At 44.0% G+C, this 16973-nt stretch overlaps 5 protein-coding genes across 5 annotated transcripts; 2 read left to right on the forward strand and 3 right to left on the reverse strand.

Moving 5' to 3' along the window:
* Window positions 1-341: 341 nt before the first annotated feature.
* L203_104414 (uncharacterized protein) lies at window positions 342-2933 on the forward strand (the record flags this gene model as incomplete). Its single annotated transcript, XM_066213800.1, has 5 exons — window positions 342-1270; window positions 1327-1416; window positions 1481-1674; window positions 1732-2153; window positions 2253-2933. The coding sequence occupies 5 exons, from the start codon at window positions 342-344 to the stop codon at window positions 2931-2933; spliced, it is 2316 nt and encodes a 771-aa protein (XP_066069897.1).
* Window positions 2934-4617: 1684 nt separating this feature from the next.
* L203_104415 (uncharacterized protein) lies at window positions 4618-6002 on the reverse strand (the record flags this gene model as incomplete). Its single annotated transcript, XM_066213801.1, has 6 exons — window positions 4618-5080; window positions 5125-5201; window positions 5256-5398; window positions 5452-5620; window positions 5663-5775; window positions 5852-6002. The coding sequence occupies 6 exons, from the start codon at window positions 6000-6002 to the stop codon at window positions 4618-4620; spliced, it is 1116 nt and encodes a 371-aa protein (XP_066069898.1).
* A 128-nt stretch (window positions 6003-6130) lies between these two features.
* L203_104416 (uncharacterized protein) lies at window positions 6131-7821 on the forward strand (the record flags this gene model as incomplete). The annotated part of the gene is made up of 9 exons (XM_066213802.1): window positions 6131-6482; window positions 6552-6568; window positions 6688-6709; window positions 6761-6892; window positions 6937-6994; window positions 7045-7264; window positions 7311-7360; window positions 7409-7441; window positions 7491-7821. The coding sequence occupies 9 exons, from the start codon at window positions 6131-6133 to the stop codon at window positions 7819-7821; spliced, it is 1215 nt and encodes a 404-aa protein (XP_066069899.1).
* A 977-nt stretch (window positions 7822-8798) lies between these two features.
* On the reverse strand, window positions 8799-11461 carry L203_104417 (uncharacterized protein; the record flags this gene model as incomplete). The annotated part of the gene is made up of 4 exons (XM_066213803.1): window positions 8799-9249; window positions 9318-10706; window positions 10802-11108; window positions 11158-11461. 4 exons carry the CDS (start codon window positions 11459-11461, stop codon window positions 8799-8801), a joined length of 2451 nt encoding a protein of 816 aa, XP_066069900.1.
* A 924-nt stretch (window positions 11462-12385) lies between these two features.
* Window positions 12386-15165, reverse strand: L203_104418 (uncharacterized protein; the record flags this gene model as incomplete). Its single annotated transcript, XM_066213804.1, has 9 exons — window positions 12386-12406; window positions 12490-12694; window positions 12752-13467; window positions 13517-13621; window positions 13668-13823; window positions 13882-14034; window positions 14086-14325; window positions 14376-14570; window positions 14623-15165. 9 exons carry the CDS (start codon window positions 15163-15165, stop codon window positions 12386-12388), a joined length of 2334 nt encoding a protein of 777 aa, XP_066069901.1.
* Between the last annotated feature and the right edge of the window lie 1808 nt (window positions 15166-16973).

Genomic DNA, 16973 nt, shown 5'->3' on the forward strand with positions numbered 1-16973 from the left:
TCATCCTCCTTTGGCTATCCCAGACACAACGTCCGTCTGCTCCTTTATTCTTTCTGCCTGCTCATTGATATAGTGTAGCAGAGAAGAGGAGATATATGGACTTGCGCAGCTGGTGGTAGTCTTCGGATGGTATGTGCTTGTGTAATTGATTTCTTTTTTAAAATTCAACTGTAAGTATCTTGCATCTTGTTCACCAATATTCACTTGTACTCATGCTCATGGAATATTTTGTTAATGGTCAAACAGTTTCTCGCTCTTTTCCATCACACTCTTTGTCTCTGTTGAGGCTTGTTTCGGTTCAGCGACGTCCAGTCAAGTGTTGGGTATAGTGCTCTGGTAGTATGATTGACATGTCTGCCATGTCTTTGCCTTCAAATGTTTCACAAGACGGCAACGACACCAGTGATCGTTCAAACTCTTTACAAGTAGCCAGTCTACACAACTGCAACGTTTTTGCTCCCACGTCTTCGTCTACAGCCGAGCCTTTTACGGCACCGTTAAATGGGCCTGCTTCTTCTTGGGGCCTTCGCGTTTCTAGTGTGGCAGGTATGGAACACCACATGTACGATCTAGGCCAGTCCTTCACGCCTCTTGTATCTCCGTTTACACCATTCACTCAAGACAGTTCTGGGTTTACGATGGCACCTACGCCAACCCTAGCAGACTGGAATTCGCCATCAGCCGCCATGGACGCACATTTGCCGCCTGCGTATCGGCAGAACGTTGTTTCACTTTCTTCACCTACAATCGTAACTCCCAATCAGAGTGAACTGAGGCCCAATGCTTTGACAGGTTTATCTCCTATGTTTGCCAACTTTTCTACTTCTCCTCTGGAGGTGAATTTCTCATCTTCGACTACTCGACCTGGCCCTACAAGATATTTCTCAGCAGGAAGCGCTCCAGTGCGTAACAGAAGTTTTACACTACACACGCCACCGCCCAACAGCTCATCTGCTTCATGTCCCTATCCACCTTACAAATATTACTCTGCAAATGCTTCTCCAACAGGCCGGCTTTTTCGACCGCCATCTACTCCACAATTCCCTTCACACTCAGTCGCTGAAAGACGGATTTTCCATCCCTCGCCGGCGGGATCAGCTCCATTGACAGGCTTAGAATTCACCAATCTTGCGCTAGATAGAGAAAGAGTCTTCTTCAAGCCACTTGTGCCGGGAATTGGGATAGGAATGGGGGGCGGAGAAAAACCGCCTAGATTCAAGCCAACCAAAGGGCAATTAGCAATCCTCGTCAAGGCATACGAGGAGAACAAGTAAGTTGAATCAAGTATTTAATCTCGTGAATTATGTGATTTACATTGGACAATAGAAACCCAGATAGTGCAGCGAGGGAAGCACTTGCTAAAAAACTCGGTCCGGAAGTTCGACCTAAAACGCTGCAAATATGGTTCCAAAACAGGTATGCTCGTTGTCATTGTCAACTTTATTGGTCAGTGGATCGTTACTCACTGAAATGTAAATAGACGTTCCAAGTCCAGAGCCAAAGAGCGCGATGCCGCCCATCGTAAGCTCCAAGACGGTTCGCCACAATCAAAGTTCCCTTCGCAACAGGATGGATCGATGAGCTCAAACTTGTCGTCGGGATCTTTGAAATGCATAGAGCCCCACTCAGTACCAAGTCTAGATGCACTTCGAGTGTTGGTTGGAGATGATTCCGGTAAGTCATACCGGTACGACCTATATGCTCAAATCACTTGGCCTAACGTGTAATCAGCGGATCTGACATTGCTGCCTATCAGCGTATTATCTATCTCAGGTTGGACGAGGTTTCTTACTCCTGGTACTGGATCAACACATCCCGATCTTGCTGCAGCCATTCGCTTCTCATCTCCTTCACAATCATGCAGCAATCCAGATGAGCCTCCCGTCCTTCACATCTACGTGCTTCATACTTTAACTTTCAGAATCGACATCCCTCTTCACCCGCATCATATTTCCAACCTTCACGCAACTTCCAATCCTGCCGTCAACACTAACGCAGTAGCCATACAATTTGAGGTGGCGCCAGGAATTGCTACGTACCATTCCCGGTCTGATGAAAAAGAACAAGTAAAGGGTGAATGGAGAGAAATAGGAGATTTCACTGGCGGCGAAGCTGGGAAAGGTGGGAAATGTGAGATTACTGGTATTCGTGAGGTAGGTTGTTTTTTTTATATTCCATCCTCGTTGACTACCCCTAAATGTTTGAAATGAGACGCCTTCATTACATTTGTGACGAAGCTAACCTTTTGATAGAGTCTTATCCCTGCATTCATCAAAATACAGCAGTATCTAGCAAATACTCTCAATTCAGCATCCATGACTGCTGGCTTGTGTTCGCAAGTGGCACCTGCCCAATCTATGTCGATCAGTAATTGGAAATTTCCAGGCGCGTCTACAACGTCGGCATCTACTTCTGGCTCTGAAGGCATTAAGACGAGATTGCTGGAGACTATCAAACATGATACAGAACCTTCGATAAGTGTACACAAAAGGCAGCGATCTTTTTCTCAACCTCTCCCTTTACCCACTGATCTTTGTGACGGAATTCTCAATCAGCCTTTCCTTCCGTTACCTGTCGGTATACCGTTGCAGTCGCCTTCGTCGCTTACGGATGAGTCAATTTCCCTCTCATGGCTAAACACCAATTTCGGCTCATGGACTGAATCACTGCCGTCCGGCTCTCTAGGCACGGCATATATTCAGACTCCGGTCACTTCATATCCTACATCTGTCCTTGGGACAGAAGCAGCTTCTGACCCATATGAAAGTTCTGATCGGTTATCCAACTCTGATCAAGGGGAGAAAGAAGGTGAATTTGATAAGACTGAATTAATGGATGTTGAGGGACATGGAAAGACATTTCCCGAAAGTACGTGGAGGTCACCTACACCTCTTGTATTATGCCCTCGTCCAAGTGGAGAAGAGACTCCCTGAATGGAGAATGATATGGTAAATGTCTTGAGTATAGCGAATATTAATCAATAGTTGTGTGTATCATGTTGTAATTTTCAATTTGTTTTGGTTTCGTCTTGTTTAATCATTGTCTGTCCGTGTATGGGTTATCGAGATACTCTTATTCGTGCTACATGCATTATTGTAACGTAGGATTTCCACATATAATGAACATGACAGAGTAGCTGGAAACTATCACGAAAGTATCACTAACTGTCAGGATCATGGACAGGAAAGGTCCATATTTCGCGTACCTTGAGGTAGTGGTATGGTTGAATGACCGCCGCAGAAGACGAGAAGATGTAAGGAAGGACTTGTTGTTCATAGTTCTCTAGGGAATCAATCTAGGTAGCTGCCTTCTCCTCCAACTACACATTCCTCACGCAAGCTACCCCATCCCCAACGCCTTCAGTTCAAAGACCCAAAACCCAACTCAAGTCCTGACAAGAAGGTCCAACGCGAATGTTGATAATCTGCGACGGAGTAAAATCACATAGCCATCGTTGAAATATCTGCCGCTGTGTCAGCTTGGTCCATTTATGCCAATAAATACCCGACGTACGTCGTGAAATAATGGTACTCTTTACCATAAGCTTGAGTTCTTCCTATCAGGTTAAGCGATACTAGATGGTATAGGTATAGCGTGCTTCGATCCAAAAAGTTGGCAGATGCGAGGATTGAACTGCCTCTGCCAACTTCTCATTTTCACCTATACTTGCTCTTTGTTACCAGCAGGCCTCTTACCAAAGTTTCGCTTCCTCTTTCTGAGCCTGGAGGCTGATTGTTACTTGATCCATGATGATTTAATGGAAGAACGGTGCATTAGTCGACATGCAAAAACCGATGTCAATCACGTGATTTAGATAAGATCGATAAGCGGTAGACCAGGCACGTTATCAATATTGATAGGAAAGAAGGCAAAAAGACAGTCATGAGATGGAAAGGGTGAATAAGAGACAAGACGAGAGGAGTTCTTGTACCAGTTTGGAGGGAAGTAGGGAACCGCGAGACCAAATGGCGTGAGCGTGCATGACTGACAGCTAGGACGGCCGTTTAACTTCATTGTTGGCAACATGCACCTTGGATGAGATTGGCAAGAATCCCTTCCGTCTGAAGCCTGTTATGGCACCTCGTGCACACAACAGAAGGATAGGGATTTTGTCATAGACATTTTCGGTATGCGTTCGCTGCGGACAGATCAAATGATAAAATTAGGATTTGAAGAAAGATACCACACATCAAGTCTGCTAAGTTTCTTCAACACGTTGTATCAATGATGACAAGTCGTAGATGTGGTGTTTGCTGATAAAGGTACCAAGTGCGGTTGTGAGAAGTCAACGAAGATGTCAGCTAGTCAACATGATATTATTGATCATTGCTCAGATTTGCTGGCATACAGTCTGCGTGTTATGGGCTGCAAAAAGATGGACGGCGTTGTTGGAACCATTTAATACAGTGACATTGAAGGCATAAGAGGATAGCCAAGGGAGTTGTGAATTTTGATGGCGTTTAGTCTTTTCTCGTTTTGCCGATTGTAGCTGGTTCGAAATGATGCTAAAACGTGAGCCCAAATGCAGGAGCATCAATCACTTGTGGCCGTGGTAATATATGCAGGCGATAGGTGGAAACTTCATTAATCACCTTTTTATATAGTAACTGCCAAGCCTCATCCTTCGTCATCTTCGTCGCTCCTGACATCATTCTCTTCCTTTTCATCGTCAACTTCTATCCATTCCGTTTCATCTTGATCCTCCTCTCCAAGATTTATACTGACAATTCCACTTGCAAACAGATATGTCACCATCGATAGCCCGGCAGCAGTAAACCAAAGCCATCTTCCTCTCTCCATTTTTCTCTGTTTACTCGTTTTGACCTCTTTTGCAGGTTGGACAACACTGTTGGGCGTTGGAAACCAGCTTTTAAAAGTTTCCCTCCATGTTACTTGTTTTGGCAGAGATTGGGCTTGAAGCGGCATTTCTGAGAGAGGGATAAGTTCCGCTAATCGCTCATGAAAAGCAACCAAGGAGGGATAATGTTTGCGAATGATATTTGGAAACAGAGGGTTCGGGAGGGTGGGTTTCAAGATGAGAGTTAATTGAGAATAGAGAACCAGATCAAGAGTCGAGGGTCTAATGACAGAGTCAGCATCGACAGGATACTAAAACAGACCTACTTGTCAGAGAAAAAGAATGAGCGATTGCCTAGGCGCCGAGATATTGGATCTAGAGCAGTCTTTATCCTTGCCTCAAGCTAGAAGTTGATGAGCGAGATCATAACCCGAAATCAAGAGTGAACCCAATGCACCTGTTGTTCTCCCCATTTACGACGTCGTTTTTCTGTCTCTTGCCCAGACCTCCACCCTGACCATGCACGAGGCGTTACGGTGCCTCCTGGGCCAACGATAAATTGCTCCTCTGATCGTTTACGATCCTCATCAATAGCGTCGCCTGTCGTTATCAATACGACTTCAAGTAGTATGTATATTCAGTTTAAGACAAACCTATGTTTAAACCCCCCAGTCCCCATAAGCCGACGAATTCTAGCCTGCTTTTCACTAGACTTCGTAATCTTTGAGGAATATATTGGTTTTGTGGAAAGGTGAGACCTTTGCACTGGGTCTTGACAGTCATGGACGAATAATTTGGAGGGAGCGAATAAAGCGTGTGGTTCTGCAAGATTGAGTCATTGTCCATGTACACAAATCCACTTACAACCAAATCCACAATGTGATGCTGGATATACGCCTTCCAACATTGTGAGTCAATCTCTTCATCCACCGAGAGAAAATCATCCGGGTTACTGTAACTTTCCAGAGAAGATAGGTCTACTCTACGTCCCATATGCGTCACATACGGAATTCTTCCTATGGCTAGTCAACAATGTTGATATCATCAACTCACCGTTATTCAATCCCCAATCGGCGGTGGAAATAGCCGCCTCTGGCACATTGGCCAGACAAAGCAGCGAAGCGAAAAAGAGAGATTCTGCGTCTGAGGCCGGGAGAGGCTCTAATGGTGGACTTAGATGGACAATGGTTGTTGGAGAAGACATGGTGATGAAGAAAGAAAGAAAGAAGGAAGTTGAAGGAAACAAAAGATAGAAATAAAAAGAATTGACGGCATTCGCCATCCATTTTAATGATGATGTAATGATTTTGAATTCACATTTCCATCTACTCCATGTCCATCGACGTTTATCTTGTGCTTTTGATTCACGGTTTATGGGGGAATCCGAGCCATCTCTCAGCCGCCAAAGAAGAGCTGCAGGCGGCATGGAAGGGCGAGGTAGACTGGCGCAGCATATCTGGCTCAGCAGAGGATCCAGTCATCTTAGAGGGCCTGGAAGATGAAAACTCTAGAGAGGAATTAGTCATTATGATTGCAAGCGGGATGACTTCCCAGCTTACCTACGATGGCGTGGACGTTTGTGCCAGCAGAGTGGCTTGGGAACTTGACCAAAAGGTAGACGAGTTGAAACAATCAGGCAAGAGTGTGATTAAATTCAGTGTCACCGGATATTCGCTTGGTGGTTGTAAGTGGACTGAGACAATCTATTAGGAAAGAGGTTGGCGAGCTATAGCAGCATGCTGACAGCTTATAGTGGTCGCTCGTTATTTGGTCGGGCTCTTGCATTCCCGAAAGCCATCGTTCTTTGATATACACAAGCCAGTATCGTTTGCTACTCTATCGACACCTGTATGTCTACCATTGTACAACACTTGCTAATCACTTGTTAGCACTATGGTATTCCAAAATATAGTCTGTAAAGCTTTCACTGAAACCTCTCGTGAAGTTAACTTGCGTTGCTAGATACATTTCTCTCCACTGTACTTTGCTGGCTTGGTGCCCGTATCATGTCTCGCTCCGGTGAACAACTATACGTTGTAGACATGTATTCGCCTGAAGACCCGCGTCCGTTGCTGGAGATTATGGCGGACCCGAGTAAGCCGTCCTTGTATGATAGGACCTTCACCAACATGAGCTAGGATCCGTGTTTTTCCAGGGCTTGGAGAAATTTGAGAGACTGTCAATCTTTGCCTCTGCGTTTGTCTACTTCAACGGCTCTACATGGTTGTGGCACTAATAAACTCAAGCGTCAATGACGATTCTGTTCCTTATCCATCTGCGGCCATCGAAACATTGGATCACTTTGCTCAATGGGAGCGCCAGGGAATTTCTGTTGACACTGATTCGGCTGGAATTATTAAGTCATGGAGCAAAGATGGAACTGAGGTAAAATACGTAGAAAGAAGTTGGAGTGATAGGTTTGGCACTTTACCCCCTGTACTCAGATATAGGTTCCCGTTCAACTACGTATGTGGTTTATTCTATCAGCCGGCAGCTAAAGCCGTGATTGTAGCTCATTCTATTCCTTTTCCCTGTTATGCTTCCTCTCATAATCATCCTCATGTTTGTGATCTACTCTATATGGCCTGCTCCCTGCTAATCTATATATAGTCTTGCCAGGCAGTCGCTCGATTCTTCTCGGTCGTGCGCTGCTGCTACTCCAGTAAGAGCTGTCACTAACACTTTTTCCTAGTAAACGACGTCTTCAGCAACTTGCCAAAACTTCCAACCCTGCAGAATACCAACCAACTTCTGCATCTGGTCTCTCTATCCAAAAGCTCCGTGAAATTATTCGTCATATCGAGCGTGAACTTGAATCAGATCTTATTCAAAACGCCGAGGGTCCGTCTTTTGAAACTATCAAAACTAAAGTCACTCCCCAAGAAGTGACAATCAAGGTTCAGTTGAAAGATAGCCAACTTAGAATGGCATACTGGCTAAACACCTTACCACTAAGAAAATATCTTTCTTGGTGGCCAGAAGTTGCCAATGCCCATGCCACAGCAATTGTCAGGTATGTTTGATTGATATAGGATTGCATTGACTTGTGTAGGGATCCACACCTCTTCCCAGCTCATGAAAGAGGCAGAGGAATGTTAAAGTTGTGGGCAAAAGTAGTGTTGGGACAGAATACCGCCGATTCTTGAGTCTTTCTGGCAACTACAATGATTATAACCTTTTTCACCTTGTTAAAGCTGTAAGTGGATCAATAAGAATATATATCTAGCGAAACAATGAAGGTTTTTTACGAATTGGGCAGGCATATAAAATATTGGACACAATTCTATGGCTTTTTTGCTTCATCGTCATCATTACAAAAGACAAAGATATTGAACGAATTGACGTACCGACTACGAAATAGTACAATGCCGCTCCCGATACTACATCCCTGTACAACAAGAGATCAGCAAGACATGGAACAGAATACCAACGCGGGGCATTCTACCTCTTAATCTTACCCTTGTCTTGCTGGCAAACCACTCTCAACATTTATAACCTTCAATGGTATGCTTGATCTAGTTTTCGAGTTTCATTACGGCGTCATTATACCCAAAATATAACAGGTGAGTTATCGAGTGTCAAGTGAGTTGAAACATCCTGGTGGACTCTGAAAGTTACTGCAAGAATACAATCACCACTGGCTCACGGCAAACTAGAATAATTGAGAATAAGGGTACTGTTGATCACTAAAACCACAGCTGATATACTTGTTATGAAAACAAGTATATTGCTCAAGTGTTTTGTTTTTTCAAGTCATAAGAAACCTGCCAAAAAAAAGTGATAAAATTGATGTCCACTCTGCTTTTATAAGACTGTGGATTCAAATTACACCCATGGAACAAGAAAAGACAGCAAAGTTGTCAGATATACCATAAGGGTATTGAAAGGTTATACAAGTGGTTAATCCAAACATGATAATCAATATTCAAGGTATTTCATTTTGTCTGCATAACACTTCAAAAGCCTACATTCTGACAATAAACACACCAGACGGTCAAGTCTACTCTGAAGTGCCAATCGAGGCAACTTGCTGCTTGTTTTCTCCTCCAGAGATACCAAGTTTACTAGCCAGGCCTTGGCTCTTCTTGCCATAAGGCCACTTCCAATTCCTGATTTCTTCAGGATCAATCCCATTCTGAAAAGCATCATTTTTAGCCTTGATTTGAGCGTTACGCAGCTTTTCCCTGGCCACAGAACCCCTGTTACCAACATGAGGAAGACGGTCGATGGCATCCATAGCGAGAGAAAATCGGTCTGTCTCATTTCTGATAGCAAGCTCCAGAGGAGTGTCAATATTTCCCTTCTCCTTGTATCCTCGGACGTGAATGTTTTCATGGCCGGGACGCTTATAGGTGAGTCGGTGGATAAGCCATGGGTAAGAATGAAAGTTGAAGATGATGGGCTTGTCTTCAGTGAAGATGGACTTGTAGTAACCATCAGGGATGCCGTGTCTAAACCCATTATCAGCGTTGCGAGATGGCTATTGAATAACCACCAAATCATAGGAAGAAGTACTTACGGATGGTCTGAATGGTTGATCAGCACAAACAAATCAACAACGTTGACAAATCTGATCTTGAGGTCAGGCAGGTATTCATGTAGAAGGGCAGTTGCCGCCAAAGACTCCATAGTGGGAACATCACCACAGCAAGCCATAACCACATCTGGGTCCTCGTCTGGCGCACCAAAGCAAGCCCACTCCCAAATACCAAGTCCCTTGGTGCAGTGGTTGATGGCCTCTTCCATGGACAAAAACTGTAGGTGGTCCTGTTTGTCCGCCACAATAACGTTGACATAGTTTTTGGACCGTAGACAGTGGTCCATGACAGAGAGAAGGGAGTTGCCGTCAGGAGGAAGGTAGATTCGAACAACTTCAGGAGACTTGTTGGCGACAACATCGAGGAAACCAGGATCTTGGTGGGTGAAACCATTATGATCCTGACGCCAGACAGTGGCAGTAAGAAGGATGTTGAGGGAAGATACTTTGGCACGCCATTCAACCTCAAGACATTTTTCGATCCACTTGCAGTGTTGATTGACCATAGAATCAATAATGTGAATAAACGGCTCATAAGAGTTCAACAAACCGTGTCTTCCAGACAAGACATAACCTTCAAGCCATCCCTCAACAGTGTGCTCTGAAAGTATCTCCATGACTCTGCCCGCATGAGCAAGATTTCCGGCATCACTGTCCTCGGGCAAGTAAGCACCCATCCAAACTTTCTTACCAGCCTGATAGACGGCACCGAGCTTGTTGGACTCTGTCTCATCAGGACCAAAAAGACGAAAGTTGGTCTGATTCTTGGCCACAACATCACGCAGCCAAACAGCCATGTTGGCCATGGAGGGGCCGACAGACGCGCCTGGAGCTATATCAAAGGCGTACTTTCTAAAGTCGGGAAGCTGTAAAGCTTTTCGAACGGTACCACCGTTGGTTATGGGATTGGCAGACATACGGGCAGTGCCTGTGGGTGGAAGAGCCTTTAGTTCATCGATGAGCTTCCCTTCAGAGGTAAAAAGTTCGTCAGGCTTGTAAGAACGCATCCAGTTCTCAAGCAGCTTGAGGTGTTCAACATTGGTAGCGACATCAGCAATAGGGATTTGATGTGCTCTCCAATAGCCTTCTAGGTGATGACCAGAGACATCACGAGGCGCTGTCCAGCCCTTGGGGGAACGAAGAATCACCATGGGCCAGCGAGGGCGGAAAGCCTTTCCAGAGTCCCGAGCTTGCTTTTGGTAGGTCTTGATTTCTGTGACAGCCTTCTCCAACGTAGCAGCCATTGACTGGTGCATAGACTCAAGGTCAGACCCCTCAACAAAGTACGGTTTCCAGCCGTAGCCAACAAAAAGGGCTTCAAGCTCCTCGTGTGACACACGGGACAAGACAGTAGGGTTGTTAATCTTGTAGCTGTAAAGTTGTCAATTCAATTCATCCAAAGCCCAGCTTACCCATTGAGGTGTAGGACAGGCAAGACAGCGCCATCCGTAATGGGATTCAGAAACTTGTTGCTGTGCCAGGAAGCCGCTAGCGGACCAGTTTCACTTTCACCATCACCGACGACAGTGAGAGCAATGAGATTCGGGTGGTCAAACACAGTACCAAAAGCATGAGAGATGGAGTAGCCAAGCTCTCCTCCCTCATGGAGAGACCCAGGGGTTTCGGGTGTCGCATGGGACCCAATTCCGCCTGGAAAAGAAAACTGCTTGAAGAAACGGGCTAAGCCGTCGACATCTTCGGTTATGTCGGGATAGACTTCAGTATAAACACCCTCAAGGTAGGATTGAGAGAGGACAGCCGGAGCACCATGGCCTGCCCATATGATCAGCTTTACAGCAGCAACATACAAGCAATCTCTTACCGGGACCGGAAATGAAAAAAGAGTCGAGATTGTACTTTTTGATCAAGCGATTAAAGTGAATATAGGTGAAAATTTGACCAGCATCAGAGCCCCAATGACCCAAAAGTCGAGCTTTGAGATGTTCCTTCTTCAATGGCTCTTTCAAAAGAGGATTGTCTTGAAGATAAAGCATACCCAGACAGAGGTAGAGCGAAGCGCGCATGTAGGCATCGGTCTGGCGCAGCTCCTCGGCGGACAAGGGAGAGTCCTTAACCGTAGAGCGGGCTTGACCGAATGAAGTAAGCTGAGCTATTTCGTCAGACATGATGAACATGAGAAGAAAGAAAAGAAAGAAGAGAAAGAAAATCAACGTATACAACTTAAATAAAGTTGTATCGGAAACGGACATCGGGTAAACCCGTCCAACTGATGTCATAATGTGCCTGAAATGCCATCCCGCCACGTGGTTGAAGCCATTTGCCGACGTAGATAAGATTTTGTCTAGATAGGCGCGGGATAATGATAAGATAGGCACGTCAGATTTACGTCGTTCAATATAGTTATATGGCAAAAGAGCTCAAGCAAAGATAAAGGATTGGAGTTATGTCAAGCATAGCTGCGACCACGCAGCTCGAACTTCGTCATTCTGTATGGCCTTACAAAGAACAAGGATACAAGCCCAGGATACAAAAATTACATTACCAGTTTCCTCCTTTCAGCGCCGAAGCAGGATTTACAAAGGCCTCTTTATGAGAGCAGACAACAAAGTCAAATATCTATCAGCCACGAAATAGTCAAAAAGATTGAGAAAAGGTATGAATATAACCCAGAACGATAAAGACGATGCCGCATTGATGTTGGGTTATTACCCATGCCTAGATGCTTCTTTCCGGCGGTCTTCGTCAGCATCTTCAGACCCTATTGAGTCGTAAGTTGTCGGATACAAGAGCACGTGAACCCGACCAGTCAGAATTTGAAAGTGGTTTCGAACAGGATTGCCGTTTGTATCGTAGGGGCGAATTTACTTGGCTCCTCAAATTCGACAGATCTGCGTCTCTTAAGCACAAGACTATAGTCGATAAACACCAGAGAACAGTTGATTAACATGTTAAGCATCCCCAAAGACGCCGGAAAAAGAGAGAACAAATTACTCGAAAAAATACCGGAAAGAGAGATAAAAGAAAGTTCGGCGATACAGAAAAATTCACTCGGCTTTGTCTATAAGGCTCTAGAGCGGACGCCAGCGCCTTTATCTCCTCTTTGAAAACAACTATGTATCTGTCAGTGCTGGTACAGAACGAAGGAGGCCTAGAAACATCTTTCGATGAGTAACCGCCAAAAAAGCAGACACACCTTGTTGAACAGTGCCAAAACCTTGGGTACATTCAGCTGTACATATTCCAGATCCAACATTGCTTGGTGATCTTTTTGCTTCTCCAACAAATCATCAATCTTCAAATCCATCTCCAGGATAGGCTTCTCGCGGCCTTTGAAATGAAGGGCGATGAGGAAAGTTCCGGGAGTAGGAGACGTAATATTGAAGTAGATGTTGTTGCGTCTAATGACGTGTTAGCCATGTATGTGACTTTTAAAAGCTGATCTCAAAACGATTCACCTATTTTCTGGTACGTTACTTTCCATGATGATCCCCTCTTTCTCAAACTGAATGTGGGTGAACCTATATGGCCCCAAAACTTGTGTTTTCGCTTGCTTTTTCTCTTTTCCATTAACTGTAACGACTCCAACTCCACCTGCACCCTTGTCCTTACTGCTTGTCAATCTCACATTTTGCAAATATGCTTTGTACTGCTCCAACTGAGAGCGCAGGTAGTTATTGTGATCACAAATGGTTTTGTAGACTGACTCCAACGAGCGAGTTTCAAGCAGAACTTTCTCTTTGGTATTGCCCAGGTGAACCATTTCCGCGGCAACCTCATCTTGCATGAATTTGTATTCGTCTGTCTTATCCACAACGCCAGCAGCTTCAAGCTCCGACAGTAAAGCTTGTACTTTTATGCCTCTTCTCACTAAGACCGGATCTTTACTCGTGGCGGCTTTTTCTGCCAAAACTGGTAAGACGATGGGTCTTTTATCAGCAATCGTGGGCATTGAACGTAATAGTTGAACAAAGATTGACTTTGCTTCCATATAATTGATATCATTCTGAGTAACACTGTCAGACATGAGGGAAACAGAAAGATCTTGGATGGGAGTTTCCCAACGGGAGTAGAGAGGTAATTCAATGGAGCGATTTTCTTTTCGAGGTACTTGAGGAGGTGCAGGACCAAGTTCATCCAAAAGAATTCGCAGGTGTTGCCTGTCGTTTGGAGACTAAGAAGAGATTAACTCTTTCTGCCAGCGCAATATCCATCGTACTCACCAACACGTCCATATGCTGCATCAGTAATGAATGTGTGTTATACAACTCATTGAGAGTAATGTTAATTGCCAAGTCTTTCTTTGAAAGAGCCATATATTGATCCAACTGCTGTTTGTCAATATCTTTCAAACAGCAAATTAAGCAGACTGACTTCAAGTGACTCATAAAAATCCCCCACTTCACATAAAGCATTCAAAAACTGATTCATTCTCGTCTTGTTATTCTCAACAAAGGGATTAATTGACATCATATATTGTTCTTTTGCGTAACTGGGTTTGTTTGCCAAATTTTGAAGCATCTTGGCAATCTGAAAGATCGTGAGCTCATTGGGACAATAGACTGTCCAAAGTGCAAAAAGGACTAACCAGCGTCAGGGTTCTTCGGGGGTGCTTAGCTGGAACGCCATCGACTAACATATAAGCCTGAGGGGTGACGATAGCTGGATTGATGAATCGAAGGAAGAAGAAACCACCAATAAGTGAGCAGATGCTCGCATCCGTTGCCTCTGGGTACTTTCTCTATCTTCTTATCAACGCCTTGTGTCACCGTCATTATATAGCGGTACATACCCTTGTGAGACTTCGAATTTGTTTACAGATCCACCTGATACCATACGGTACTGATTCCATACTGTCGATGATAGTTGCCAAAAACGAATTTGCAATCTCCATCAGCATAGTTATCCTAGGTATTATGATAGCTTGCACATCTTCATTGGCAGCAGCCACTTCTGCAGGAACCCCTCGTGGAAGGGAGGGAGGAAGAGTACCAGTATCTTCTTCAATTTGCTGAATCATTTGCTCGTATACCTCAAGCATTGGTCAGGTTTGTGGTCTCTCGGAACAAAAAGTACACACACCTTTAGAGGATTGATTTCGAGGTTCAAATCTTTATGTTCAATAAGACTGTTGATTCTGTCGGCTAATACACTTTTCAAGTAGCTTTGACCAGGCCCTCTTCTTGTATAGGTTGTCATCATGCGAGATACTGGAGTGTTTGCACGAAGAAGAGAGCCAAATTCTGTTGTCGTTTCGAATTGTGCTGATAATACACTCTGCTTATTGTTAGCAAATTTTGTCAAAAGCCAGCCAGAACAAACTGCTCACCTGAAACATAGTCAAAAGTAGATGCTCTTCCCTTTGCTCGTATTGATTCCCATACAGTGTAAACATGACTGTCTGCAATAAAGTGTCGATCTCTGACAAACTAACCAGACGACAAAGGCTCGCAATGTGCCTAGGTTCACTTTGAAGGAGGAAAAACAAGTTGGCATATTGCCCCATTCTTTTCTCATCCGGCCAAAGACCTGATTCTTCGTCGACATCCTCCAACGTTTCCGCTACTTCCCTTTTCTCATCTGCCGCCATCCGATTCTGAATCAATAGTGCTATTCTTGAATCAAGGTATCGTACATCACGCTCCAGGACAAAGTTTTTCTTTGACTGCGATGATATGCGAGATTTCAACTCTCTCAGCTTTTTCTGAGCCCGCGCAAGTTCATCCTCGAGCTCCATGTCCTGCTCAGCAGCAAGAGAGTACATGGCATTAACCGAGTAACGGTTTGTCATTCTGTTTGTGAGGCGGCGAGAGAGATGGGAGTGAACGGATGCCGATGGAGACGGTAGAGTAGGAGTAGGAGGCATCGTCATGGTGACAGATATCGAATGACTCTAGAGCGATTTCAAGTATCTCAAGGCTTATCAACATTGTTAGCACACAAACAGATATTTTAAAGCTCGTCCAACTTGGGAGGATCATAGAGCTTACTGGAAACCTTTCTTCGACCCAATTCGCTGTCAACAGAAGATTGTTGCCGGTCTGAGTCCTCGGCAGCTCAGCAAGTTACCCAAGAGTGAACAGTGGATATCAACAGAGGCGTGCTGGGCTGACTTGAGATGTAAAATCCTCTTGAGTAAGTCGCGTAAAGTTGCTTGATACCGCCGTGATTCAACCGTCACTTCTGTATAGACAACAAAGCAAGTCTCTGGTTGCGAGGGAGGGGATAATAGAGAAAAGTTGATGGAGTAAACGAGAAGATATCGAGTTATAATAAAAGTGAAGTATAAACAAAATATATATTATATGTAAAGTACAATAAAATTCATTTACAAATCACACAGAGGCGTGTGCGTGGCACACCTCGAATTTGACAATAAACAATAATTTGTATTGGGTTCTAATGCCCAATTACAAAAATGATCCTAACATTAGAATTTATCTCCTGCAATGCTAGTTCATTTAGAGTGCATGCAAAACCTTGCCAATATACATATAACCAAGTATGCTACCTCTTCGACCTAATAGACATCAGACAATACTGCTTCAACTTGTCCCGTACAGCAGAACTTACTTTTTAAGACCAGCACCTCCCATCGGCCCCTTTTGTGCAGCTACAGACTGGATGAGAAAGGCGGCAGTGACATCTAAACCACAAAAAAGCTACTCACCCATATCAGCAGCTTTTTTTAAATCAGCTTTTTCCTTCTTAAGCTTCTCCTTCAGAGCAAGGTCGTCGTCGTCACTATGATGGCAATCAGCGCAGTAACACCGAAGAACAGAGTAAGCATACAGCTCTTTATTAAATTTCTTTGGAGCCTTAAGAGGCTTAACTGTTAGCATATACCAAAGTCAGCTTGCCATTCTAGCATAGTTATAGCTGTCCCATCTTTCTTGAATACGTCCCTATCTCTTCATATGAAAAGAATTTGAAGGACTACTAACCTTTACCACCTGAATAGCATGTGAACGTTAGATTTAGTTACTCGCTCACATACAACAGACATACCTTGACGGCCACCCATTATATATGTTGAATAATTGACAATAATACAAAATATTAAAAAAGAATCCTTTATCACCAGAAAACGACTTCTCTGCACTTTCCCACGGAGGTTTATTACATCTCCACCTTGTATAAAAGTTATTTACTGGAACTGTTGAATTTAGTTTTGTTTGATTCAACACATATAACTATTATTTATTCTAAGGAAACGCATTGGAAGTAGTCATGGATTATCTGCATGGTATAACTGCTACTTAGTCAATCACAAAGCAGTTCGGTGTTTGACAATGAATGGAAATAATTCCAGGATAATTATATAACTAGCAGGAAGACTAGTAAGTGATGACTTTAGATAGCCCTGCAACCTGCATCTATATCTGCTTAGTCACAATGACCGCAGGATTGCTTTCAATGTGTAGAAGTTTTGTTCTTCTGGGGTTAGTACCACTTCTGGAATATGTCTCATGCATTCGAGCGATTCCTTCTTCTACTCACGTCTAATGTATTGATCGAATCCGAGTTGAATTTTTGTAATAGTTATCTTATTGTTGAGTTTATTAATGGGCGAATAACGTGAGGCGATTTAAATAGCTGATCTACCTAAATTTCTACCTGTAAAATGTAAGAAATGCGTAAACTACATGGAAGCTAATCTGAACCATCTCCAAATTCATA

This window comes from Cryptococcus depauperatus, chromosome 5, assembly GCF_001720195.1.
Source record: "Cryptococcus depauperatus CBS 7841 chromosome 5, complete sequence".
Classification (NCBI taxonomy): Eukaryota; Fungi; Basidiomycota; class Tremellomycetes; order Tremellales; family Cryptococcaceae; genus Cryptococcus; species Cryptococcus depauperatus.